This window comes from Choloepus didactylus, chromosome 12 (assembly GCF_015220235.1).
Source record: "Choloepus didactylus isolate mChoDid1 chromosome 12, mChoDid1.pri, whole genome shotgun sequence".
Lineage (NCBI taxonomy): Eukaryota > Metazoa > Chordata > Mammalia > Pilosa > Megalonychidae > Choloepus > Choloepus didactylus.
This window is the reverse complement of record NC_051318.1, coordinates 12,739,919-12,766,390: the sequence shown is the minus strand read 5'-3', so window position 1 is coordinate 12,766,390 and position 26,472 is coordinate 12,739,919. Positions and strand designations below refer to the sequence as shown.

General features: G+C 41.6%; 1 protein-coding gene across 1 annotated transcript in view; it reads right to left on the bottom strand.

The window, feature by feature from the left end:
- Positions 1-14,377: 14,377 nt before the first annotated feature.
- The window catches only part of USP12 (ubiquitin specific peptidase 12), a 100,311-nt gene continuing 88,216 nt past the window's right edge, over positions 14,378-26,472 (bottom strand). Inside the window, exons 7-9 of the mRNA XM_037800091.1 lie at positions 20,474-20,671; positions 18,055-18,133; positions 14,378-16,904 (exon numbers count right to left, since the gene is read on the bottom strand). Of these exons, the coding sequence (XP_037656019.1) occupies positions 16,803-16,904; positions 18,055-18,133; positions 20,474-20,671 (379 nt within the window). The 3' untranslated portion in view covers positions 14,378-16,802. The remainder of the gene's footprint in view (positions 16,905-18,054; positions 18,134-20,473; positions 20,672-26,472) is intronic.

The window sequence follows — 26,472 nt, the reverse complement described above, 5'->3', positions numbered from 1 at the left end:
GAGAATGGTATGGGCCGAACAGAGGAGAACATACAGGAACAAATAGGAAAAGCGATATTGGGTCAGCTAAACATGATGAAGACCCAAACAAAACCGAGGCAAGAAATTTCCCTCAGCCCCTCCTGGCCCAGGAAATGCCCTTGCTGAGAAGTATCTGGAAGCTCATGTAAGAGCCACAATGACTGTTGGATTTCCATAAATGTATTTATGCAATATCATCAGTTAATAAACTGAACTTCATTCTCCTTCAACAGTAAGAGTGACTGAACGGTCAACCTGGATTTTTTGTTGTCCTTAAAATCCTTTAAATAAATTAATCCCTTCAGGTATTTTTAAAGACAGTCCTCTGAGCCCAGAGAGAAACCTAAGTTTTAACTCTTACTCTCCTAACCTGGTAACATTTTATGCAACCTGGAGGTCCCACTCACCCTGTTCTGCTCATTTGTCACTCATGGACTGATGGTGGACCATGGCCCCAGCTACGGATCTTGCCCAACAGCCACCTCCATTTGTCTCTCTCTGAGACACTCTTCTTAGTCTCCTCTCTGCTGGGGTCCTGGCCCTGCAGGAAACTTGGACACACACACGAGTCCCATGTCCCAGCACCACCATCGTCACTCCCTCTTGGATGCACAGACTCCGGGAACCCACCAGTCCCCCTCTACAGCGCACTGGCCACGGTGGTCCTCAGGAAGACCCGGCTGTGACTGCCCAGGCCTCAAGTAAGTGGGTGACCATGGAACCTGGTAGCAAGCTGCACAGCAAAGTCAAGTGTGTAAACTCCTGTGAGTATTTTAACTTCTCCTCTCAAGGTCTCTGGAGGGGAAGAGAGAAAGTGAAGTCAAGATCGTTTTTCTTTAGGCATTCACGTTCGTGCTTCTGGCTCTGGCTTTTAATAGAAGCAGGGCCAAGGGTTCGGACCCTCCTTCGTCTGGTGCTGAGACAAGGACATTTTGGTGGCTGCAGATACGGGCTAGATCTGTTTGACTCACCTTACAAGGGCCATTGCCGAATGATCTGATAAATGGTACGCTGCAAAGCAGTGGATCCACAAAATCAATTCTTAGTGGATCACAGGATAGAAATTCAATCACCTTAAGGAGGAAAAATTTTTCTAGGTCTGCAAGACTTGGCTGTGACCTGAGTGAAGCTACTGGTGTGACGTGGCCGTGCTGGTCAGAAACGGGGGCGTGAGACCTTGCAGCACACAGAGAGGGTGGTCCTAGCGAAGAACCCTGGAAATGCCCACACAGGCCCGTCCGCAGGTGAGAAGGGGCCAGGAGGACCACGGCGGCACTCAGCCTGCCTGAGTGGACACACCCGTCACGGGCCTCAGGACAGGCGCCAGCTAGTGCAAGTTCTGGAACCACCTCCTCTGCCCCGAGTCACTTCTGATCATTCTGCTTCCTTTGGTGTTTGCCTAAAGGGAGAACGTGCTGGTCAGTCCGGTGCAAATGCTGAGTCTGTGTGGTAGATCGACTCAGGCCCCACAGAGACAGGCTCAAGTCCTAAGACCCGGGCCTCACTTGCAAATAGGTCCTCTGAAGACGTAATTATTAATTAAGGTGGAGACTCATTTGTGAATAGGATCTTCAAAGATCCTGTGTAGATAAAGCCAAATGGAATCAGGGTGGGCCTTATCCATGCGAATGCAGTCCTCATAAGCAGAGGAAATTCAGAGGCAGACAAGCAAAAGAAGACAGAAGTGGGGAGAAGCGAGGGGGAGATAGATAGAGGGAGAGGGAGAGGGAGAGAGAGGGAGAGAGGGAGGGAGAGAGAGGGAGATGGCTGTGACAGGCGACGGCCAGAGCACTACAGGCTCCGGGAGAAAGCCAGCCCTGCCAAGACCCTGGTGCTGGGCTTCTCACTTACACCCCGTGAGACAGTCAGTCCCTGTTGTTAAGCCAACCGTTGTGTGCTATTTGTCACAGCAGCCCCGGCAAACTGAGACAGTCTAGCAGCTCCACGGTGATGACTGCACTCAGCATGTGGCAGCCTCTCTGAGATCAGGCACCGCCAGGGCTCTATGGATGGTTTCCGGACCAGTAAGATGAAGACCAGATCCCAGATCTTTGTAAATCCCCCAAGGTAAATCACCTCTGTGAGGCCCCACCAAGTCCCTTCAGCCCGTCCTTGCTGTTGACAATGGCCCAGAGCACGGGTCTCAGCCTGGCTGGGCCTTAGAGCCCCGTGGGTGCCCAGCCCCACCCAGGCCGGGTGAAATCTCAACCTTTACAGGGGAGGCCTGCACAGTGGGTTCTCACAGAGCTCCCGGGGTGCTTCTAAACGGCAGCCAGGTTGAGAACCACTGACTTAGTTTAAGTCTGTCTTGCTAAGAGGTAGACAGGCCCTTACACTCTGGAACCCAGTTGAACAGTCTTCCAGTATTTATCATGCCAAGCACTCACAATATTATTAGCTGCCATGTATCTAGGGCCTAATATATGCCAAGCACTGTGTCATGTACTCTTAGGCATCATATCTGTAAATCTAAAACCAACCCTGTCAGGTAGCTATTGTTACCCCCACCCATTTTTTAGCTAACAAAAAAAAAAAAAAAAAAAAAAAAAAAATCCAGACTCAGAAAGGTTATGCAACTTGACCAAAACTCACAGAGCAGGGTAAGTGGAGAAATGAGTATTCAAATCCAGGTTTATTTAATTCCAAAGCCCATGATTTTTCCATTAGGTCACATGGTCTCTTAGCCTTCAACGATTTTAGAAACAATGCTTAGTACTACCATTTTTCTAAAAGTCCATCCATAGGCAATCTGTGTTGGGAAGACTGTTTCTCCAGAGGCCACTGATACCGGGATATCTGCATGGGTGCAAGAGGTCCAACTCATTTATTATCATAACCTCATTTTGTAGAACAGCAAACCAGAGTACAATTTAGAGTTTAATTGTATTTGTGTTTTTAATCAAGGGACCAGTGTTATCGATTCTCTCTGTTTATTTTAATCCTTGAGAAAACACTGCCTCCCTGCATTAAACTTAATGTGACCCTGCTTCAGGAGACTTACGGCAGTGCCTGAGTCCAAAAAGACTCCCATATAGAACAGTGAAATTGGGGCATAAAATAAGGAAATGGAGAGCATCTCTCTAATTGCATGTCACCCTTGAGGGATAGAGAAGCCACAGCATTACCTTAAAAGTGTCTTTGGGGAGAGGCCTCCCCTCTTTCTGCACGCCCCCAGATGGATCCGTCGCTTACTGAGTAATCAGAGGATTGGCCACCAGCTCTCGGCTCCATGATACCAGCCAGGAAACCAGAGCTTGGTTGAGTTAACCACACGCCAACCCATGTGGAACGCTAATAGAGCCACACATCACTTAGTAAGCTTATAACCTTTTATCGACTGAAAAATGGGGCTCAGCTGCAGGGTCAACAGATAACCCAGGAGACACAGAGAAGTGCCTGGTGCTTAGTAGGTGCACAGTAAATATTTGTTCTATAAATGGAACTAAGAATTTGAAGTCCTCACTCACCATACACATACCTTCATTAAAAGTCAACTACACCCTATTGTTGCAGCTACTTTGTATGATTTTTATTTAGGGGAAATCAAGGTAAAGGGGCTCAATTCTGCATCTTGCTCAGGGAGAGATAGATGGAGGGAATGCAAGTAAGAAACCCAACATGAAGGTGATAAAAATTCAGCAAATTAGGAAATCTGAACGAGAGGTGATCAGGATAAATCTCCCCACCTTCTGCCACCATCAAGCTTCCCCAGAGAAAGTGTGGGTGGGTAGAAAGGGGGTACTGGTTGTGGTAGCCAGTTTTCCCACCAAAATGGGATGGGTGTCAGCTGTTTTTACTATGTATTATAGGATGTGGTGCTCTCATCAGGCTGAAGGGCTGGAGACATCCAGATGGCTGACATATGGACACACACACACACACACACACACACACACACACACAGGAAAATATATCAAATGTTAACACGGGCTAACTCTTGATTGTGTGAATTACAGTGCATTTTCTCTTCTTTATAGCTTGTGTTTTCTAAATTTTTTCTAATGAGAAGATACTATCATTTTTCAAGGAGGAAAAAGTAGTAATAGTGATTTAAATACGAACTTTAAATACTAGAACCTACAATGCTGAATTGGCAAAGGGATGTGGCCTATTGCCTTGTAAGCAAATGTGTGAGATGTTGCATGGGATTTAGGCCCCACCATCCAGAGGAAATACACCCTGATGATGCCTCAACAACTCTAAACTGCAGTAACATAAATAAGGCTCGTTATCGTATTGCAAAAGTAAGGATTTCAGCTTTGCCTTCCCGTAGTGTTTTTTTAGAGCATGTTTACAGGTCCTTACTGTTTTCAGACAAACGCTGGGGTCAAAGAACCTAAAAATCAGGTAGGAGCTGCAGCCTACTGGGAAAAAACAAAAACAAAAACAAAAACAAAAAACCACTATAATTTTAAGTCTCTCCCACCTTAAAATTCTGCCCTGATCCCATATCCCACTCTCGTCTCTTATTTCGTCGTTCCCCTTCTTCCCAGGCAAACTTCTTGGGAGGAACCAGCCCTCAGCTCTCCACTTCCTCTTGCCCCTTCGCTCACTTGTCCATGATCAGCTTCTGGCTCCCTCCCAAGGGCAACAATGTCAACCTTATTTCCAAATCCAAGACACACGCTTTTATCGTCATCTTGCTGGGTTCTCCAGCACTGGACACTGTCAGCCACTCCCTCTGGTGCCTGAAATGCTCTCTCCCCTTGGTTTCTGCGTGAACCCACTCTTTCAGATTCTCCTGCTGCCTTGGCTGTTCACTCCTTGGGTTTCCTTCTTTCGCTTCTTCAGTGTTTTCTAGAACACCTTCCGGTGCTCACTGCACACCTCAAATTATCCATGCCTCGGGAGTGATCTCATCTGAGCTAATGGTTTCAAACGGAAAATTATCTGTTAGTGACTCCCAAGTCCATCTCTAGCCCAGCCCTCCGCTGAGTTCTTTCTCCCAAGTTCTGACTAGCTACTGGGAATCTCTACCTGGTTGTATCAAGGCATCTCAAGCTCAACAAGTTCAAAATCAAGCAGCATCATTTCCAAAAATGAATTCCTCCTTCTCTGTTCTCCTAGTGTAGGTGCCATTAGCTATCTAACTCATCACCCAGGCCAGAGATCAGGAAGTCCATTTATTCATTCACTCATTCAGCCATTTGATACTCATTAGGCACCTACTGGAGCTGGGTGCCGGGGAGCAACTGTGAAGGGCATGAGCAACTGTGAAGGGCATGGCTACCTCCCTCACAGCCTCGCTCTCACGACTTAAAATCTAGAGGGGCAGGAGGGCGGCCTGCAGGTGGTGATGGAGCGGGTGCTGGAAAGCAAGTTCACCAAAGCTGCTGAAATGCAATGAGCTGGCCTTTGACAATGGAAATTTATTAGTTGACAAGCTTACAGTTCTGGAGGCTGTGAAAATGTCCAAAATCAAGCTGTCAACAGGTGATCCTGCGATCCTGGACCCTCTGTCACATGGCGGCATCCGCTGATCCTCCTCTCCCGGGTTTTGTTGCTTTCAGCCTCTGGCTGCTCTATCCGTGGCTTTCTTTCTGAGCTTCTGTGTCTTTTTCTCTGTCTTCTGTGTGTTTCTCTCTGTATTTCATCATCTTCTAAAGGACTCTGGTAAGAGGATTGAGACCCACCTTGAATGACAGGAGTCACATCTTAAGATCCCACTCACCAAAGATCCTACTTACAATGGGTCCACAGCCACAGGAATGGGTTAAATTTAAGAACAGTTATCTGGGGTACACAGAGCTAAAAAGCATCAGAGTAAGCAGTTACATTACAGTGTGCTGAGTGCCTTGAAGGAGGAAGGCGGGTGGGGGGCTATGGAACACTGGGGAGGGGTATCACACCTTGACACTGGGAGATCAGGAAAGACTTCATTGAAGTGGTGACTTGAGGAATGAATATGAGTTTTCAAGGTAAAAGTGGGGGTGGGTGGGTGGGAGGGGGCACTGTTAAAGGCAGAAGAAACCTGTGCAAGTGCCTGGTGTGACAGAGAAAATGGCACATTATATTCCAGGTATGAAAAGTAATGCGGTACTGTGGGGAAGGGGTGTGCATGTGTGGCTGGGGCGCGAGGGATGTTAAGAGTGAGCTAATCAGGAATCCAGGAGTCAAATTATCAGGCCTTATTAAGGAACTTGGATTTCAATCCAAGGAACATGGAGTCATTGGACTGTTTTAAGCAGATTTCTTCCAGGAGTTATACAATGAACGTGTGCACTTTGACAACAGCAGTCACATTTCACTGTGGAGAATGGGCTTACGCTGGCCAGGGCTGGAGGCAGAAAGACTGTATATGGGAATTTGGTACTTTCTGCATGATTTTCCTGTAAACCTACAAGTGCTGTAGTAAAAGAGAGAGAGAGAGAGAGAGAAAAAGAATCATAGCGTGAACACCTGGGAATCACTGCTTGGGTGGAGAAGTAGAGCTGTCCCAGCACCTGGAAGCCCCCCACCACGTGCCCTTCTGTGGGCCCCAGTTCTCCTCCCGGTAGAGAGGCTGTCATCCTGGCCTTTGTGACAGTCACCCCCTTTTCATTCACGGGTGTCTTCCACGATACAGTTGAGCTCTGGTTGCTTTGAAACCTTCCTTGAACGGAGCCATCCTGTGTGTATTCCTTGTTCTTGCTTCGTTGCCTCCACGTTGTCTTTTGAGGTTCAGCCACGCTATTATGTGTAGCTTTGGCTCACTGAATTTCATTCACTTTGGGACAGGTTTCTCTTGTATGAATAAACCACAACTCGATTCATCTTGCTGTAGATGGGAATTTGGGTGTTTCCCCGTTTGGGCTGTTGGGCAGTGGTGGTGTAACAGTGGCACTGTTAGGGATAGTTTTGAGTATGAATCATGACACACATGTGCGCGAGTTTCTCTTTGGGATTCATACCTAGAATTGGAAGTTCTGTGTGTTCATATCTGTAACTTTAAAGACTGACGCGGCAGCGCCCGGTGAGGTGGCCTGCACCGGGGTGGGGGACAGAGGCAGAGGAGACAGACGGACCCAGGAGATGGTTAGGAGGGGCCCTGACAGGCCTCTTCTCCTCAGGTCCCCCCTCCAATCTACTCTCCACACCACTACTAGTGATCTTCCTCAAAAGTCCATCTGATGTGGCCTCTCTCTCTAGCTAAGCCAACTTGAAAGGTGAAATCACCGCCCTCCCCCCTATGTGGGATCAGACACCCAGGGGAGTGAATCTCCCTGGCAACGTGGAATATGACTCCTGGGGAGGAATGTAGACCTGGCATCGTGGGATGGAGAACATCTTCTTGACCAAAAGGGGGATGTGAAAGGAAATGAAATAAGCTTCAGTGGCAGAGAGATTCCAAAAGGAGCCGAGAGGTCACTCTGGTGGGCACTCTTACGCACACTTTAGACAACCCTTTTTAGGTTCTAAAGAATTGGGGTAGCTGGTGGTGGATACCTGAAACTATCAAACTACAACCCACAACCCATGAATCTCGAAGACAGTTGTATAAAAATGTAGCTTATGAGGGGTGACAATGGGATTGGGAAAGCCATAAGGACCACACTCCACTTTGTCTAGTTTATGGATGGATGAGTAGAAAAATAGGGGAAGGAAACAAACAAACAAACAGACAGACAAAGGTACCCAGTGTTCTTTTTTACTTTAATTGCTCTTTTTCACTTTATTATTCTTGTCATTTTTGTGTGTGTGCTAATGAAGGTGTCAGGGATTGATTTAGGTGATGAATGTACAACTATGTAATGGTACTATAAACAAACGAAAGTACGATTTGTTTTGTAGGACTGCATGGTACGTGAATATATCTCAATAAAATGAAGATTAAAAAAAAAAAAAAAAAGTCCATCTGAGAAGTCAGGCACCTGCTAACATCTGTCAAAAGTTCCCCAAGTCCATCTTAGGAAAATACAAACCCGAGCTTGATAAATGAGGCCCTTTAGGATTAGAACACTATCTTCTTTACCCCATTTTGCCAAATGTACTCTTTGCTCTAGCCATGCTAAACCTATACTCCCCAAATATATACTGCCTTCTTGTCCCACCGCACCTTCTCACATACTGCTTTCTTTATACATGGGGTGCCCCCCCTCTAACCTCTCCTTGATCTAAATAATCCTTACTTCGATATTTCCTCTGGGAAGCCTTCCCGCCTGCAATCTGATTTATATTCTCATTCTCTTCCTGCACTCCCACGTGGTCCTCACTTCTGTTCCCACTCTCAACACTGTATCATTGTTAATTATTGATTCGTCTGTTTCCTTTGCCAGTTGTATTCTTGGCAACTGCACCCAGTAGGCACTCAGTAAGTGTGTGACTGAAAACTATATAATAGCTAACATTAATGGAGTACTTTCAACTCAATCCTCACTCATGCAGTCCTCATAACAGAGTTTGTAGACGGCCACAGTTACCTCCGTGCTCCGCTGAAGCACAGTCCGCGTTAGGTGAAAGCAGGACGTGGTGGAGCAGGGATCCGGAGGTGCTCTGACTCCCGTGTACACTCTTGGCCACACACTAGGCTGCTTCTGGTGACTCCTTCCTCTGAGTCTTTTTTTTTTTTTGTAAATGAACATAACTTCCATAACATGTCAGTCAGCTGTGTACCCCTTGTAACAACTGGTATGAGACTTTTCATATAACAGATATTCAACAAATATCTAAGAAATCAGTGTTGGGTTTCAGCATAAGTTTCTAACTAATACTATTTAAGGAACTGTTGCCATAAATTCTGCTAGGCCTACCATACATGGATCTCAATATTCCTACAATATAATATTACTTTTGCCGTTTTGTAAAGGAGATCCGTGGGCTTAGGAAGTTTTTGCCATTTGCTCAAGGTCGTGAGGCTGTGAAGGGCTGGCTCACCATCTACTTAGCGTGCCTGCTTAGCTCAGTGTACAAATGAGAAGACGATGCACATGATGGTCAGCGAGTGATCACCAGTTCAGCTCAAGATCGGTGCTGGGAAAGGCGCCAAGAGAGACATATGTCAGAGAAACTTTACCAAAAATACCTCCGACAAGAGGATTTCCCGGGAGAGGCTGGTAGCAGATTTGGTGCCAATGAACTGTCACCCGCTGGGTGGAAATGAAAGGCTGCACTCGAGTCATCCTCCTCCAGGACTGAACTGTCTGCATCTCTCATAAAGCACAGAATCTAGGTTCTGGGACACTTTCATCAGATTTCATTTAACTGGGCTTTGATCCATCTAGGAATAAATTTACTTCACAAAGCTGCTCTCCAAAAAATTTCAAGTTTCCCATCCACTGAGTATTTTTTCTTGTTCTAAAGCCCCTCAAGCGTCCTTAAAACCTATCATCTTCCCAGAGATGAAAGGAAATTTTTTGTGCCAAAGAAAATGATACAGATGCAATTAGTTTCTAGAAGAAACTTTCTAAAGGCAACTAAAATTCTTCAACATGAGGCTACTTGTGGTGGACTGAATTATGTACCCCAATTTCTTCATGCTCGGTCTAATTCACATTCCTGGGGGTGTGAACTCACTGTGGCAGCATCTCTACAAGGTACTATTTTTAGTTAGGGTGTGGCCCAACTGAACAAGGGTGGGTCTTCACCCAATTACTGGAGTTCTTTATAAACACAGAAGTCAGAAAGAGAACCACAGGGAGGCATCAGAAGCAGGAAGTCAACAGAACCCATATATAAATGCTCTAGAATGAAATCTATAATTAAATGAATTTTCTATTAATCTCTTGGATAAAACCCTTAGTACTGAACGTGTCTTGATTGGAATAGCCCACCTTCTGCTGCCTGTGGTCTACTGAATATAATTTAGTCATTCTATGATTCCAAATCTGTGGCACCTCCTCACTGTTCTAAGCATCAATTCCCCTGGAAAGCATGTGAATCAAAAAGCCAGCGCTCTGATGGCAAGAAGCACTTACCCAAATCTGAACTCATGATCTAACCTCCAAACCTGGTTCTCTTCCTGGGTTCTCAGCAAAAGGCTTCTCCGTTTACCTAGCTGTGCAAGCTAAAGAAACTTGTGACTCCTCCTTGCCACCCTTTTGCCTTCATCCCTCACTTGCCAGCCCATTCTCATCACACTGATTCGGGCAGCCTCCTGACGCCTCTACACCCCACAGCCCAGCATTATCTTCTAAAAGTACAAATCTCCTCCACCATATCCACTTTGGCAAAGAACCATAAACCTTATCTAACTTTAGGTTTGTGAAGGTACATTATGGCACTTTGAGAAACACCCATCTCCCAACCACCCACCCACAGTCTGTCAGCACCTAATGGAGAACCCGGCAAGTAGTAGATGTTCAGTAAGTGTCTCTTGAATAAGTGATCAAACCAATTCTAATAAAAAACAAATAGTTTAATATATAGTAAAATACATACCTAATGAACAGAAATCCAGATACTGCACAGCCAATACTTTGTGTTCACAATAGTTTTTTAAAAACACCTGCTGAACAGAGATAAAGCTAATCAAGGAATGATAAATATGTGTGATACTGGAAAAAAAAAGTATGTAAAATGCTTACTTGTGGCTCTATTTTCTGAAACTTCCCCTTATCATATCTAACAAGTCAATCTACCATCGCACAATTTTGCAAGTCTACCCAACACATCGTTCTATCATATCTTTTATTTTTTCCTTAAAATAAGTGCAAAACTCTGGCAGGTTGAAAAAAAATTAACAGTCAGTAAAACTAGAACATTCACTTTGGCAACCTAAAATAAAAACCATTTGGAAAATGGCTTCTATCTGGGGAAAAGCTACCAGCAAAAAAATGTTTAATAAATAGGAAAAAACACAACCAATCATTGAATTTGTTATCCCAAAATATACCCAAGATAATATGAAATTAGCCTTGTTTGGGGCTTTGAGGTAGATGGAAAAAGACAATGCAATAATGTGGCTTAGAACATTAAAATAAAAATTCTATTTTATCCTTCCACAATCTTACAAAATGACCTAACGCGCACCTTCAAAGACTTATTGGGAGAATATTACATGGCACAATCATGTAAAAGGAGTAGGTAGGTTATCCTTCAGTTACTTTAAAAAAATTCCTCTATCAAGTTGGCTACAATTCATAAGTTTTTAAATCTAAAGAACCTGAAAGTGCTTCAAAGAAAAGGGTTTTCTTTATGAAGGGTGATTATACCCAAGGCCATAATTTCACTTTGATGGCATCTGCCTGGTGACATGAAGACAATGTAAAGTCAGCTTTTGCTACACTGAAATCCTGAGGCTGGTGTGTTCCATCAACCTGCCTCTTTTCGGTTCAGGGATAAGGGATGGGATGCTTACCATCCTTGTGACCACTGGCGACTTAACTTCCTTCTGAAATAAATAACACCACTCTATGTCCAATTATTATAAAGGGCAAAGAACCAGCACAGGACCTGAAACAGAATATACAGGCCCACAATTACTGGGAGACCTGGGCTGAGTCCCTATCTTAGTTGTTTCATCTGGAAGACACATAAAGGTCCAAGAACCCCAGTGACACAGCCAATGACATTGACTTCGGACTCCTTTTCCGAGGCCTCAGCTCCTCTTCAATTAACCACTGGAAAGTTCTCCCTAGTACTTAACAGACACTTCCCCACCCTTACCCTCCTCTCAACTCCAATTCAACCCTCAGAAGCAAAACCTTTTCCTCTCTTCCAGATGGCAACCCTTCAACTATTGCTTTCCTTGACCACTCCTGTGATTGATTTTTTTGACGACCTCCCTTCATCAGACCAACTCTGGATTGGCAGTGATCTTACAGAAACATGATACAGAACTCCAGATGTGCTCTGACCCAGTGAGTCAGAAATCAATGATACTTTTCTAACCCATCCCTCCACCTATTCTGTAGTTTTTATTTTACAGCTTATTTAATTCGGAAACTATGTCTCCTTGTTCCTTCTTAAATGATAAATTCCTTAAGGGTCAAACCTGTGGCTTTGGCTTTCTTAGTAATGCACACAGTGAGTACATGAGTACTGATTTGCAAAACTCTTGATAAAAGCTATGGAGACATTGGGTACTGAAGTCAGCAGCTGAGGGACTCTGGGAAAGTCACTTCACCTCTGAAGCCTTGTTTTCTTCTTTTGTAAAATGAGGGCATCACCACCCTGCAGAGATTGTTGTTAATACTAACATTTAAACAAAGACAACAATGTGTAAAATGCCGAGGACAGGGCCTACCCCATAGTGGGCACTCAGAAGTGATGCGCTGTTATTTTAGCAGTTCTGGAATAAAACAGGCAGTGAGTTATCACAGGAAACATGACCAAAGAGAGATGAGAAACGCTTTCAAATGACATGCACAGGTACCAGACATCAAGGGAACTTGGGAAAGAAAAGACAGTGGGGAGGGGACTTGGCTTTTCAACAGTGTGCCAGTTTGGATGTATTATGACCCCCCACAACGCCATGTTCTTGAATGCAATCTTGTGGGGAAGATGTATTAGTGTTGATTAGGTTGGAGTCTTTGGATTAGGTTGTTCCTATGACCCCCCCACCTCCAACTGTGGGTAATACCTTTGATTAGATTATTTCCACGGAGGTGTGGCCCCACCCATTCAGTGTGGGTCTTGATTAGTTTTACTGGAGCCCTATAAGAGCTCTGACAAAAGGAGCTCACTGCTGCAGCCAAGAGACATTTTGGAGACGGCCACTGAAAGTAGACTTTTGCTGGTCCGGGGTTTGCTTGGGAGCAACCAAGAGAATACCCCTAGACTCCTAGAGAGAAGCATCCTGGGAGAAAGCCACTTTGAAACCAGAACCCTGGAGGAGACACCACCACATGCCTGTGCCTTCCCGATGACAGGTCTTCCAGACACCATCGGTGTTCTGCAGTGAAGGTGCCCTATTGTTGATGCCTTTGTTTGGACACTTTTATGGCCTTAGGATTGTAACGTTGTAACCAAGTAACCCCCCTTTATAAAAGCCAATCCATTTCTGGTATTTTGCAAAACGGCAGCATTAGCAAACCAGAACAAACGGTTCGTGAGAAAAGTCTTGGATACCGGGGATTTCATTTGCTAAGAGTTCAATGTGAAGAGTGTGATACAGATGATTTAAAAGAGAGTGCAATCTTGGGTCCCCACCGACAGTATCCTCTACCTGGCTGCTGTGTTTATTTAGAGAACAAGCTCCCAGATAGGGCTCACAAGAATGGTGGCATGTTGGAAAGCCACTGAACCCAAAGATCAGTTTTGAGAACAGAGGATTTGCTGGGGAATGAGGGAAGAACTACAGGGAATAGCAGCATCCATCTGCTGATGATTCAAGTTCCTCAACAACGGAAGCGGCTTCAAGGACTCACGTATGTGCTGAATCACCACAAGGCAGTGATCTGACAGGCAGCTGCTGCACAGGGAGGGGAAGGACTGGAAGAAATCGTTGACTTGTAAGGTATTTCCCCTCTACCAGTCTACGATGCTAAATTCAAAATTTTTAACTTGGGACTTTTCAAAAGACAATCCTACTAAATAAAGACAAACACAAGCTATGGGCTGACCTAATGCCGGTGCATATAAAATGCTGTTTTACACATGGAATGTGGCTCTAGGAAAAATCTCTTTGGGTAACAAAAGTAGTAAGTTTTCAGCAAAAGCAGTGACAATTTCTCAAGTGTATACTTCTAATTCACACGTACATTTTAGGCAAAAAGGAAAAACCACACGTAGAAACCCACAAGCACAAATAAAACAACTTTAATTGATATTATTTTATATTTATATAGCGCCTTCTTCAAGAACTTTAAATGCTTTACAGACATTATATCTAATTAATCCCCACAACAACCCTGTGAGGTAGGTATTACTCCCATTTTACAAGAGAGGGAGACTGTGAAGCACAGAGAGGTTAAGTGACTTGCCCAAGGTCACACAGTTAAAATCCACTGAAGAGTCAGAACCTGAGCGCCTTGGCCTCCCAGCTCCCAGATAAATACCTCATGAGAGAACCTTTAATGAAGTGTCTTTAAAGAAAGTATCAAGAGTAGTAGGTTATGAAAGTGAAGTCTTCCTACAGCCATCAAGGAAAGAAAAAACCCTACACTGATGGTTAGGGGCAGCGAGACACAGATCTTACACACCTTCTTCTTTCCCTTTCCTAAAGCCCCGCGGCTCCTGTCTTAAGTAACTGTCTAAAGGCAAGGTTTCCAAGACAGAAGCCACATGACCTAAAGTGGAACTGCATTCAGAAAATTTACTGTTAAGTTAATTTATAGAAATTTTATTCCAATATACAAAATATGGGACAGCCATCCCAACAAGCATGTACATAGTTATATAACAATCTGCCACCATTTACAGTTTCAATTTGTCCCTCAGTTTATCACAGTCAGCCAACATACACCTCGATGCTCTCTAGACAGGTTACTTTTCTTACTGTATCTGTATTTTTCCCCCAACTCTAACTCCACAGTTTTTTGTGTTTTTTTTTAATATATTGAGTTTCTGATTAACTTCAAGACTTTTTACTTAGATTCAGCTGCACAGAGAGTTAAAAAGTAAATTTAGAACCATCACCCCAGAGTCCTCCCCCAACAAATCATCCCATTAAACACGCGTGAATGTGAACAAAGGGTCTGACGACCATGGAACTCAATCAAAACACTGTAACTTGCTTTGCTATGAAACTGAACCTTGGCTTGTAATGCAGGTTTTCCCAAAAAATGCAAAATGTAAAAACAAACACAACATAGCAATCTGATGCTACACCCTTATGCAAATGACTTACTTTATCTTTCTGTTTTATACATGCTGTGGCCTAACTGATGTAAAAACTGGTTCTGATTCACTTTATTCTTTCCCTCTGTGCTGAAAGCTGCAAAAATACAGCTTTAAATTCCAAGGAAATTTGGTTTAAGCCCTTGAAATTAAAAAAGAATCAATCCACTTCCATTGCTCTGACTTTCCCTCAATTCCTGGTTGTGATTCTCTTTGCAATGCTGGTAGATTAGGCAGCCTATGTATAATCTGTACAAAACACTTCCAGCCAGGGTAAGGTTTACAAACTGTATCTTAAAAAGAAGTTTGTTAATTTTCTCCCAGAACATATTTAAACAGCCCAATTAGCTAAATGACCCTGTTAAAGATCTGTTCACTGAACGAATAGGTGAAGTCATTTCCTGAGCTAAAAGATACAGATAATAAACGTTAATAATAGCAGCACACAAAAAATATTCTTTGTTGTTGTTTTTCATATTCAACAGTTTTAGTAAAATAATTTTTAAAAATTACATCAATTTAAAAAGGAGAAAGATTACTGTCTGAGAAGGGTTTGATAAAGAACATCCAAGGTCTGACTGCTATTATTTTGACTAAATATTCAATTACTTTCTACCAGTTACATTCGGCCACTGTCAGATAACTTACTGATGCATAGAAAAGTGTCAAATGCAACAGTTTACACATATTTTACATTACATATGTTCCTTTTAAAACCTCTAATGGAATGAAGTCTTAACAAATACAGATTTTAATTTTGGAACATTTTTCCAGTAAGACCTGTAAATATGAAGGAGAAAAAAAAAAAAAAAAAAAAAAAAGAACCCAGACTTGTTGCTTGTATTCCTGGTCTACTTCATTAAATTTAATCTTCAAAGGGTTTTTAGCTGTCTTCCCGGGCTGCTGGGCTCACGATGAATGGATAACTTCTTTCCAGGGTAAGGAATGAAGACATTTGAAAATAACATAACTATTATAATATGAATTTTCCAAGCATGACCTCAACTTGAAACATTAGAATATTTAAGGACTCTAAAGACTGGTATACCACCACTGCAGAATTTCTTTTATCATTTCAGCAACTAAGGGACTTTTTTATATTTCCATTTTGCTAAAATTAAAGCTGAATAAAATAACTGACTCAAACTATAACAAAAGGACAAATATTTAGCCAGAGATATCAGTTCCTCCTGAAAAAGAATATTTACCTCCTCTCATTGAAATTTTTCTCAAGGTATCTGATTTCATATAGAATTTAAAATTCACTTTAAAAATAGAAACAAACAAAAGGACTAATTAAACTGACAAAAACTAATAAAAATATGTTCAAATTTACTGACAGAATCATGGACAATTCATACAATACTTAGACTCTACCAGTTTTAAGTAAAATAAATAAGAAAAAAATTATAATTACAAAGCCAGTCTTTCCCCTTGGGGAAACAAAAAGCCACTTTTGACCAATTGTTCCCTACATATACATAGACTGTATATTATTATAAGCTTCTTCAGAGAAGCAAAACATATTTGTCTTCCTGACACTGAATTCTAGTATCTGTTAGTTTATTACATCAGGAAGGCAACTGCAAACGTTGGGCCCAAAAGTATATATCTGGTTTATGCTTGGAAAAAAACCACTGAATATGCTTTCTGTACATACCGAACACAGGCAAATTTACGCAGTGTATTCAATATTATCTTCTTAAATAATCAATACAATCCAGTACAGATTCTTATTCTTTCTATTGCACCCCAAGGAATTCAAATAATTACTGGTGCAGTTAATAAAGAGAAAATGCGTGTCAATTACCAGAAGGCTGTTTCACAAGAGGAGCTGGGTATCTCTGATTTCACTTATGTGTGGAATGGAACTGCACAGACAGCATGATACCTGAGCAAGTAAACCAACTACCATGATAGAAGGGCATGGGAATCCATAGTCTTTGCTTTACTGTGTGCAAAGTGTGCTACTGCCCCCTGAGCTTCCTGCATTTCTCTATTCTTGAAAAATCAGTGCTTGATCCTTTCCAAAATAACCAGAGAAGAAATGAGGCAGAAAGTATCTCTTCATCACAGTTCTCCATTCAGTCCCGAGACTGATAGAAAAGGATGTAACCAGACTCAGAGTTCTTTGAGATATCTGATGTCAACCCGTAGAATTCTTCAATAGCTTGTGCATCTATTTTCTGGGAGGTAAAGTGTAAACATTATTAATATACAAATGAGCTTTCTGAACTATTGCAATCCAGTAAAATCTTCAACATTTCTTAGAGTTGTGCCCTTCATTTTCTCATTTATAAAATAGCTCCATACAACCAGATGGCTTAAATTAAAAAAACTGGCAATGCCAAGTACTGGTGAGAGTGCAGGGTGACTGAAACTCTCACACAGAGCTGGTGGAAATGTAAAATGGTACAGACACTTTAGAAAAGTGTTCAGTAGTATTTCCGAAAGCCAGACATACAAACGCCCTTTGAGCCAGCAATTCTACTCCTAGGTATAGATTAAACTATATGAAACCATTAATTGTCAACCATTTTAATTCCACAAAAAAATGGCAATTTCATATAGTCCAACCTAATATGTACCCAAGAGAAATGAGTGTATATGTCCAGCAAAAGACCTGTAAAGGATGATAAAGGCAGTTTTATTTATAATTGTCAATAAATGACAGAAAGATATATTTCTAATCTGGTGTATTCATACAATGGAAAACTACAGAGCAAGAAACAAGAACTGCTACTACACGCAACAACAAGAAACAATCCCACAGATATAAGAATGAAAGAAAAAAGCTAGACACAAAAAGTCATACTGTATGAGTCCATTTATAACAAGAACAAGCAAAATTAATCACAAAGATAAAAGTCAAAAGAGTGGGTTCTGGGGATGGAGGGCTGGGGGCGAGGGTGGGGGGGATGCAGGTACTGACCAGGGAGGGGGGCAGGAGAGCCTGCTGCCTTCCGGGGTCCTGATCTGCGTGAGGCATGGGGGTGGGTGGGGATGCATATGTAAAAATTCATTAAGATTTGTGTGCTTTAATGTATGTATATTATAGTTCCATAATTGTTTTTTAAAAAATGAAACACTTAAATATTATAGCTCTACTGTTGAAAGCTTATCTCTGTTTTATTCTAAATGGTAAAGGTGAGGTTGACCACTCAAGCACTGGGATTAATATTACAGAGTAAGAAGTAGGAATTAAACTACAATCTGAAGACATGTGTCTAATATTCACCAACTGTCATATATGAATGAGAAGCAGTGAGAAAAAGGTAAAGACAAAAACATTTACAACTTTAAAGAAAAACAGATATGATGAAACTAACTACTTACTTCTACAATGTCGTCATCAAACAACAACCAAAAATCATGACTCTTGACTATTGCAATATAATGGCCTCGATTGGGACCACTAAAACAAAGAGAAAGAAGAGTTAATTTTATACAATGCTTATTTATATTGTTTGTGTATGACCTAAATTTCATGTTCTATGGAGCAGAAAAAAATGAAACAGATAAAAAATATCCCATACCCATTCTTCCTAAAGTAAGATCAAGCTACATTGATTTGAATTAGCTTCAATTTTAAAATCAAATTAGTAATCTAAGAGATATAACCAGTATTCTATTTAAAGAAAGCCATTTTATTAAGTTATTCATTGTTTTTGAATAACTTTCCAAATTTGTGTCTATGAAAGATTTAAATACATTCTTCTAGCTGCAAGTGTGTGTCACAGCCTGAAAGTGCTGAACTAAATTACAAAATATTGAATCTAGAATTATTTCTAAGTCTCACTCCCTTGGCAACAGTTTTTCACTTGAGGAAAGATCCAATGCTTGAAAAGACAAAGATATCCGATCCACAGTTCTGAAATCAAGCTCAAACTTCATAAACTTATTAAAAAGCAAATGACATTTACCCAAAGGTAAGTATTAGTACCTAACTGTTAGCACCATTATAATTAGAAAATAATTGCCTCTGCATCTCATTTAAAACAAAGCTGAAATACAGAAATCTACACATGCATAAAAATAAATTAAGGAAGGATTATTTCTTTTAAAAGAATTTCTTTGCTTTTTAGAAGGACATGGCAAAGATTTTAACCTATCCCAGTTTAAATGTGATTAAATCTGATAAAAGCTATAATTGACACTACACTTGCAGCCACCTCAGCAGATCGGAATAAACCAGCATCTACAAAGCCTCAGGTTTCTTGGACCCTCTGATCCTGTGGCTGGGATGAATGGCTTAGGTGACAGAAGGACACACTCGAGAGTACTTTTTACAGTTTTCGCTACAGAGGAAAGCACCTCAAAACTAAAAAAATATTTTAAAAATAAAAGCTTTTAATGCTTACAATAAGGCTGTTTTTTCCATCTCTGTAGGATTCATCTAAAGAATTCTGTGTTTTATAGGGAAAAGGTAGGAAACGGGAAAGAAAATTTAAAGGGGATGAAAATTTTAAAAATTCCCAGCAAGGTTGAAGAACAGAAGCTGAGAGGGAAGGAGGTGGGTGGGTGGAGTACTGGTAGGTAAAAGAGGTAATAAGTGAGGCAGTTTTTCTCTGTGAAGCAGAGCTAGTTTGAAAACAGTAGACAAAAGTTAATTTCAGAAACTAATAATGAGATGAAGAGCTGAGGCTAATAAATCTGTATCTTGGGAAGTAGTTTATTAAGGATTTCCATTCTGAACATAAAATACTGTCAATTCAATATCTACAAATGCCCAAATGTTTGCAAATAACTGCACGGGATTAACTGTGCGGATACCAGCAACTTCTTGCCCTGAAGACAGCTTCAGTACAATATACAATTACACCAAAAAAAAAGTAATGCAAAAAATGTAAACCAAATACATTATAAGAGCCGAGCCAACCGGGGCTGGAAAATGGAGAGACCTTATCTAATGAGGGGGCAGTGGGAGGAAGAGGGAGGCTGGTTACATGACAGAGTCAGGGTCTCAAATGGACTTTAGGGATAATAGTTAATTGTTCCACAAACATTTATGGGAAACCTGTTACCCACTAGGCAGGTGGGATATAAACTGAGCAGGCTGGACTGGCACAGGCAGGCTGAACTGGGGCTCCTCTGTGGGTGAAGGATGCGAGCAAACGTGAACCCTCCACACTCCCATGACACATGTCCACTAATAAATTTGATGTTAAAATAAAAAATGAAAAAAGATTAAGAAATACTATTAGATATCACACTAAATTGGTTAACAGGAAATACTAAATAAACACACTGATTGGTAAAATCAGAAAACTGCTCTTTGAAAGTAATTTCCAAATTCAGCTTAAATGTTTTTCATTACCTTTAACATGATGAACATATTCAATTAATCTCAGGAATTATTTTGCAAAATCTATTTAGACGGTATCATTTTTACCAGTAACAACAAGAAGAGGGAGAGAGAGAGAGAGAGAAAGAAAGAAGGGAAGGGAGGGGGAGGGGAGGATTTAAAGTTCTTGGAATTCAGACACAGCACTGTTGGACAATCATTTAAACAAGAAGAATAAAAACCAAATCAAGGCAATAATATTTCAAAATATAATACATAAGTTTTAAGGAGGGAATGATAAACTATATTCTCTGAAAATTCCATTCTGAAGTAAACTCATCTTGACACAAAAGCACCGAAGGATAAAGAGCTTCTCAGAGCTGTGAGTTCACCTCCCTGGTTAACACTCTGACTGTGTGCTGTGTCCCTAACCTGGAACCCGCACGGCTACGGCCCCGGAGCTGCAGTTACCTTCCACAGTGAACCACGACAGCGACAAGGTCATACATTCTGTCAGGATTGGTTGCATCTCCTGAAGTGTTAAACAGACGAAGTTCTAAAGGAAAAACTACCCGGTAAGACAGTTTTGTATATCGATGAAGTTGATCCATATATTTAAATCTCTTCAGGTGTAGAGCTAGAATCATGGGCAGTTTTTTAACTTTCATCCTATTAAAAATAAACATGAAAACAGAATTTCATAAAAGATATCTACTATGTTCTTAGAAGAATCATCGCACAATGATAGTCAATTAACAGGTAGTTAATGGTCAGTTTCAGCAGGGCGTATTTCGACCAATTTCTTTTATGTCGGCAAAGCTGGAGCACCGAGCAGCACTGTGAATGCCTTCAGCCTCCCCACCCACCCCAGCACCACTGCGCCACGGCCCCTGATCCAGCTCCACCTGGTTCTGAGGCCGATGGGACAAATGGCATCAGTCCCCTGTGAGGCAAGAGCTGTCTCTAAACTCAGATCCCTTTCGCCTAGACTAAAAGTGTGTGGTGCCCAGGAACAGTGGAGAAAAAGCTGGTTCCTGGAAACTGCCAATTCCTTTGGATGTGGGTGGAGACTGGAGTCCACCTGTCTGATGGCTCTACATTGAGTGTGAGAGCCCAACACGAGAGGCACAGGCCCAGCCACTCCTCCACAAGTGTCTGCAGATGAGAAGGGACTCCACGTATCCTAGAAAACTTCAGAGTCTAAGTGTTTTAAATTGCAAAACACAGGCTCATGTTTACGTAGTACACTACCTTTATTATGCCCTTATGTGCTATTTCTCCCTGAGGGGCCCTTCGCACTCCTACTTCACCTCATTTCACCCGCTCTTCTTTTAAAGGCTTGGCTCCAAGGCCAGACACAAACAAGCACTCTCTTCCATCTGCCTACAGCACCTCACAGGTTCACTTCATATATTACAGCTTATTACACTCTAAAAAATTCAGGTGACTCCTTTTAGGCTCTAACTCTGGGCAGGGAGAAACTATTACCTCAATTTTATTTCTTCATTTTCTAAGCAACATGTCTGGCCCATGATAACTACTTGACAAATGAAGAAAAAAGTCCAAATGGAGAAAAGAAAAATCTAAATAATAGCTTACAAAATATGTTTGCTCAGAAAGAATGTGAATCCTATTAGGCAAATAGTTTCCTCTAATAGGAGGAAATGTCAGGTACCATGAAGAAACCAAACACTCTTCGGGATAAACATGATAACATCAACCAAAAATATCTATGGAGTCGTATTTTAAAGATGATGAGACCAGCTTGCAAAATTTTCCTCATATGCAGGTGGTTCCGGAAAAAAAAAGAAGAAAATTGATGGGACACACATGTAAGGAATGAGAAATTCAGTGTGTAGATTTTGCAGTTCAAGAAACAAAAAGAAGATAGTTTCTTGCTTAAAACACCAATTCCACCAATATACCAGAGAATTTCTAGTATTTTAGTTTTCCTTCCATCCAAACTTACTTGGAGAAAAGTTACATTAGGGAGCTCTTGATCTCTGCCACCGTTTAAAAAGAAAGTTATCTTAAAGTGTAATGTTTTCTACAAAAAACAAGGAGCAGGGAATATATATGTTGACAAATAAAAATAGGAGGACAGAACATTTTTTCCCTTTTAGTTATTTATAAAGTTTCAATTAAACATTGATTTTTTTTAGATCTTCTGTAAACTAACATAAATTAGTATCCTATTTAAATTTCCTTTTTAAAAAGTGGCATTTAACCACACACAACTATTTAAAATTTGTATGAATTTATGTCATACAGTTCCTTACTTTTTACACCTTCAAAACAATAAGGTCCTTTTACTTTGCAGTCTAACTTAAGAGTCATTTACCTTTCTTGATAATATCTAACAATAATTTGAAACAATGGGAAAAAAAAGTAGTAACGGTGGAAAAAGACATACCATGTGAACACCAGTATCAGACAAAGTAGATTTCACGACAAGGAATATTACCAGACAGAAAGTGGAACTTTTCATAATAATGAGAGTCATTTGACCAAGAAGACATAACAATCTTGAAAGTGTATGCTCCTAATACTGACACTTCAAAATACACCAATCAAAATTTGACAGAATTAAATAAACAAACAGATAATAACAAATGCATAATCAGAGTTGGAATCTTTAACAGACTTCAATAACAAAAAAATCAGTAAGGAAAGGGAAAATACAAACAACCTAATTATCAATCTAACTGTCACTTATGGGACACTCCAACCCAAATCTGCAGAATACACATTCTTTTGAAATACAGTTGGAACACTCACCAGTGTCCTAGGCAACAAAAAATGTCTCAATAAACTTCAAAAGACTGGATCCATACAGAGTGTGTTCTCTGACCAAAATAAACAACAGAAAGTATCTAGATAATACCCCCAAATATGGAAACTAAGCAACATATTTCTAGATAACTCCAGGCACAAGAGAAAATCAGAAGGGAAATTAGAACATAGTTTGAACTGGATGATAATGAAAATACAATACATCACACTTTAGTGAACCACAGCTAAAGCAGCACATAGAGGAAAATTCATAGCTTTAAATATACACTGATTAGAAAAGAAAAAAGGTTTCAAATCATAATCTAAGTTTTCACCTTAAGAAGTTAGAAAAAAAGAGCTAATGAAACCTAAAGCAAGCAGAAGGAAGAAAATAACAGAAGGGCAGAAATCAAACAAATCAAAAGCAGAAACAACAGAGGTCCAAAGTATGTAAGGTTATAAAACTCTAGGAAGTCTTATCTAGGAAAAGAGAAAAAAGACAAGTCATCAATATCAAAAATTAAACAGAGACTCCCCTTATAGACCCGACAGACACAAAAAGGGTAGTAAGTACCACAGGGCACCACTCAGCACTCAGAAGAAATGACCCACAGATCCACACTGCAACCTGGATGTAAGACAGAGTGAAAAAAGCCAGTCTCAGAAGGTCACATGTTGCATGACTCTATTCATCTAACATTCTCAAAATGACAAAGTTATAGAGATGGACAAGAGACCCATGGTTCAAGGAGTTAGGAACGGGGCAGCAGCGGGAGGGCATTTTGTGTGTGTGACCACACACACAGGGATAGCACAAGGGAGAGCTCTCTGGTCAGGGAGGTTGTAGCTTGATTACTGTGGTGGTTACACAAATCTACACATGAGAGATAACTGCACAGAACTATACAGACACACGCAGATGAGTGCATATGAAACTGGCTGAATCTGAACAAAGTCTGTGGACTGTGCTGCTGTCAATTTCCTGGCCTTGCTGTTGCACAACAGTTTCGGAAGATGCCACTCTTTGGGGACCGGGAATGAAGGTGGACACCAGACCTCTCCTCACTATTTTCAGTCAAAAACCTTCCCTCCAAGGAAACTCCCAGGCCTGGACGGCATCTCTGGTGAACTCTATCAAACATTAAAGAAAGAATAATCCCAGTCTTCTACAAACTCTTTCAAAACAAGGAGAGGAGGGAATGATCCCCAACTCATCTTTGAGGCCAGCATAAACCCAATACCAAAACTGACAAAGGCATTACAAGAAAAGAAAATTACAGACCAATATCTCTCATAAGCATAGATGTAAAAATCATCAACAAAACATAAGCAAATTGAGTCCAACAACATATAAACGCCACTTGGTCATGATGCAATAGTTATACTAAATGAATTTTGAGGACTTTGTTTCTCAATTTTGAATTAAAAAAAAAAAAAGTTGAAGAAAAAGAAAGGTTCCTTTCTATTATTCCTAAATTAACAAAGTAACCCTAAATCTCTAAAGGGCACTTAAAAAATTTGTATAGAATACTTCTCAAAAAAGTTTCTCCTAAAGAAAAGCATCCTCTTCAGCTTAAACTTTCCAGAAATTTCACATCTCAGCAAAGTACTTATGCTGACCTACAATATGATTTCTAAAAACAAGAATGTCCTCTTCAAACCAAATAAAAATATTTTGCCATTAGACCACAACTAAGCAGATTACAGATCATAACCCCAGCAACAATGTACTACCCATACCATATTTCTGGTTGCAAACTCAAACGACTATAGCGGTCAATTAGGGAGAAGCCGTGGGGCCATGATGAATGAAGAGAGCATATCTTCCCTGTGTCAGAGGCCACATTCCCGGAAGCAGACCTGACCCCTAAGTCATAGCCACGTGGTGAATTGAGGTGGCACTCCTGGGGAAGTGACTTCCTCCACAGAAGGGCCAGTAGGTGCTAAGCATTGGAAGTGAAAGCGCCTTGAGGTTTGGGCCAGGGGGGAAAACCACCCTTGCCTGCAGCCGCCCCTAACTAGGGCACCAGCTGTTCAGCTGCAGGACCCTGGTGCCAATGATGGAATGCAGGCCCAGGATTCCAGCGCCCTCTGATCTTTTGATTTTTTAAAGAATAGTCGAAAACCATTTAAGTAAAATTTCCCATTCTTTTATAAACTGTGTGTACCAAGCAACAGGTCCACAGACTAAATTTGGCCCCAAGGACACCAATTTGCAAGCTCTAAAACAGAAGAATTAACATCCCAGCTACAAGCACCTGAGACCTTGCCAATATGGAAAAGCTTAGTAATGGCACCATTACTAAGAGATACAATTCCGTGGGCTGAAGTCCACGTTCTTATGAACCGTAACACAAATCACAGCGAGGAGGTGTGAGGGCCGTGTGACCCTCTGGCCAGGTGTGAGGAGGACGCTAAGGGGATGGAGTGTGAGTCATGGGAGGAAGTGAAGACAAGGTGACAGAACCCGCTCCCACAGCATGAGCTATAAACGAGGGACGAGGTCAACAGGGGACCCCAACAAGGGGATGGCACAGAGCATCAGGCACCACCTGGAGAGCCAGGCTGCCAATCTGCATCAACTTGTCACCAGACTAGGGACCCAGCCACCAAGAAACCCAGGTCAGATTCGGAGGACTCCACCAGCGAGGGCTATGCAAAGGGCAGCTGAGGATGGCAACCAGAACAAGACAAGTCCTTGTTGCTGGAAAGATCCTGACATGATGCTCTACAGGTTCCCACACCTAGGCCCTGGGTGCAGGGGAATAAGAAATGGATCTAATTTTGAAACATGCAGCAAGCATTAAGGACTTGCCCTTAGGAATGAAAAGAATCCCAGTTACTAAACTGCGGGCACATACTCAGCAGGAGAGGAGTGGCCCTAACAACTTGACGCTGAGTCCCCAGGGCATGGCATCGGTGCTCCTCCAGGTGCAGGACAGGGAGAGGGAAGGGCTGGAAAGAGGAGAGACACGAGGGCAGGGGCCAGTACAGTTGGCTCAGCTTCCGTCTAGGGCCACTACCCCTCAGACCCACACCGGGAGAGAGAAGGCACAGAAAGATTGCTCTTCAAAATCTTGGCTGCCACCACTAGCCCTAGTGCCCAAAGGAAAGGAGAACACCCCCTAAAACCAAGTCAGAGATCCTTTCTCTTTCTAATTCCTCAGGGACATCTCTCCACTTTCACCCATGGACTTTTTCCTCCTCCCACTGCACAGAAATATAGGAACTGCCACACCCCCATTTCCCAAAATGCCTTTCTTCTCCCCGAGCTGTGCTATTGTGTAACAGGCACATGACATAAAAGCCATCTATGCGCAGAGTCTGAAAAAAGCCAGCTTACAAAGTTAAATTTCTTCTATCCTCTGGGTCTTTTTAGAGCCTAAAATACGAAATGTGAACATCTAATAGGAAATTTTATTAGATAGCAAATTTCTTTAATCATAGAATACTTTTTTGGTGGCACAATCCAGAAATAGTGTCCTTCAGTGCTCCCAGATTGAAACCTTAAGTCAAACTGATTTTTGCTTCTTCAGTAACAACTATGATCTACATACTCAACATAAGCTTACTTTATTCTGACCCTACAACTACAAACTTTTAAAGCTAGTAGGAACCTTAAGAAGTCAACTAATTCAAGTGAGGCCCAAAAAGATTAAACGACTTACTCAAGATCACACTAGGGTACCAGAAGGGCT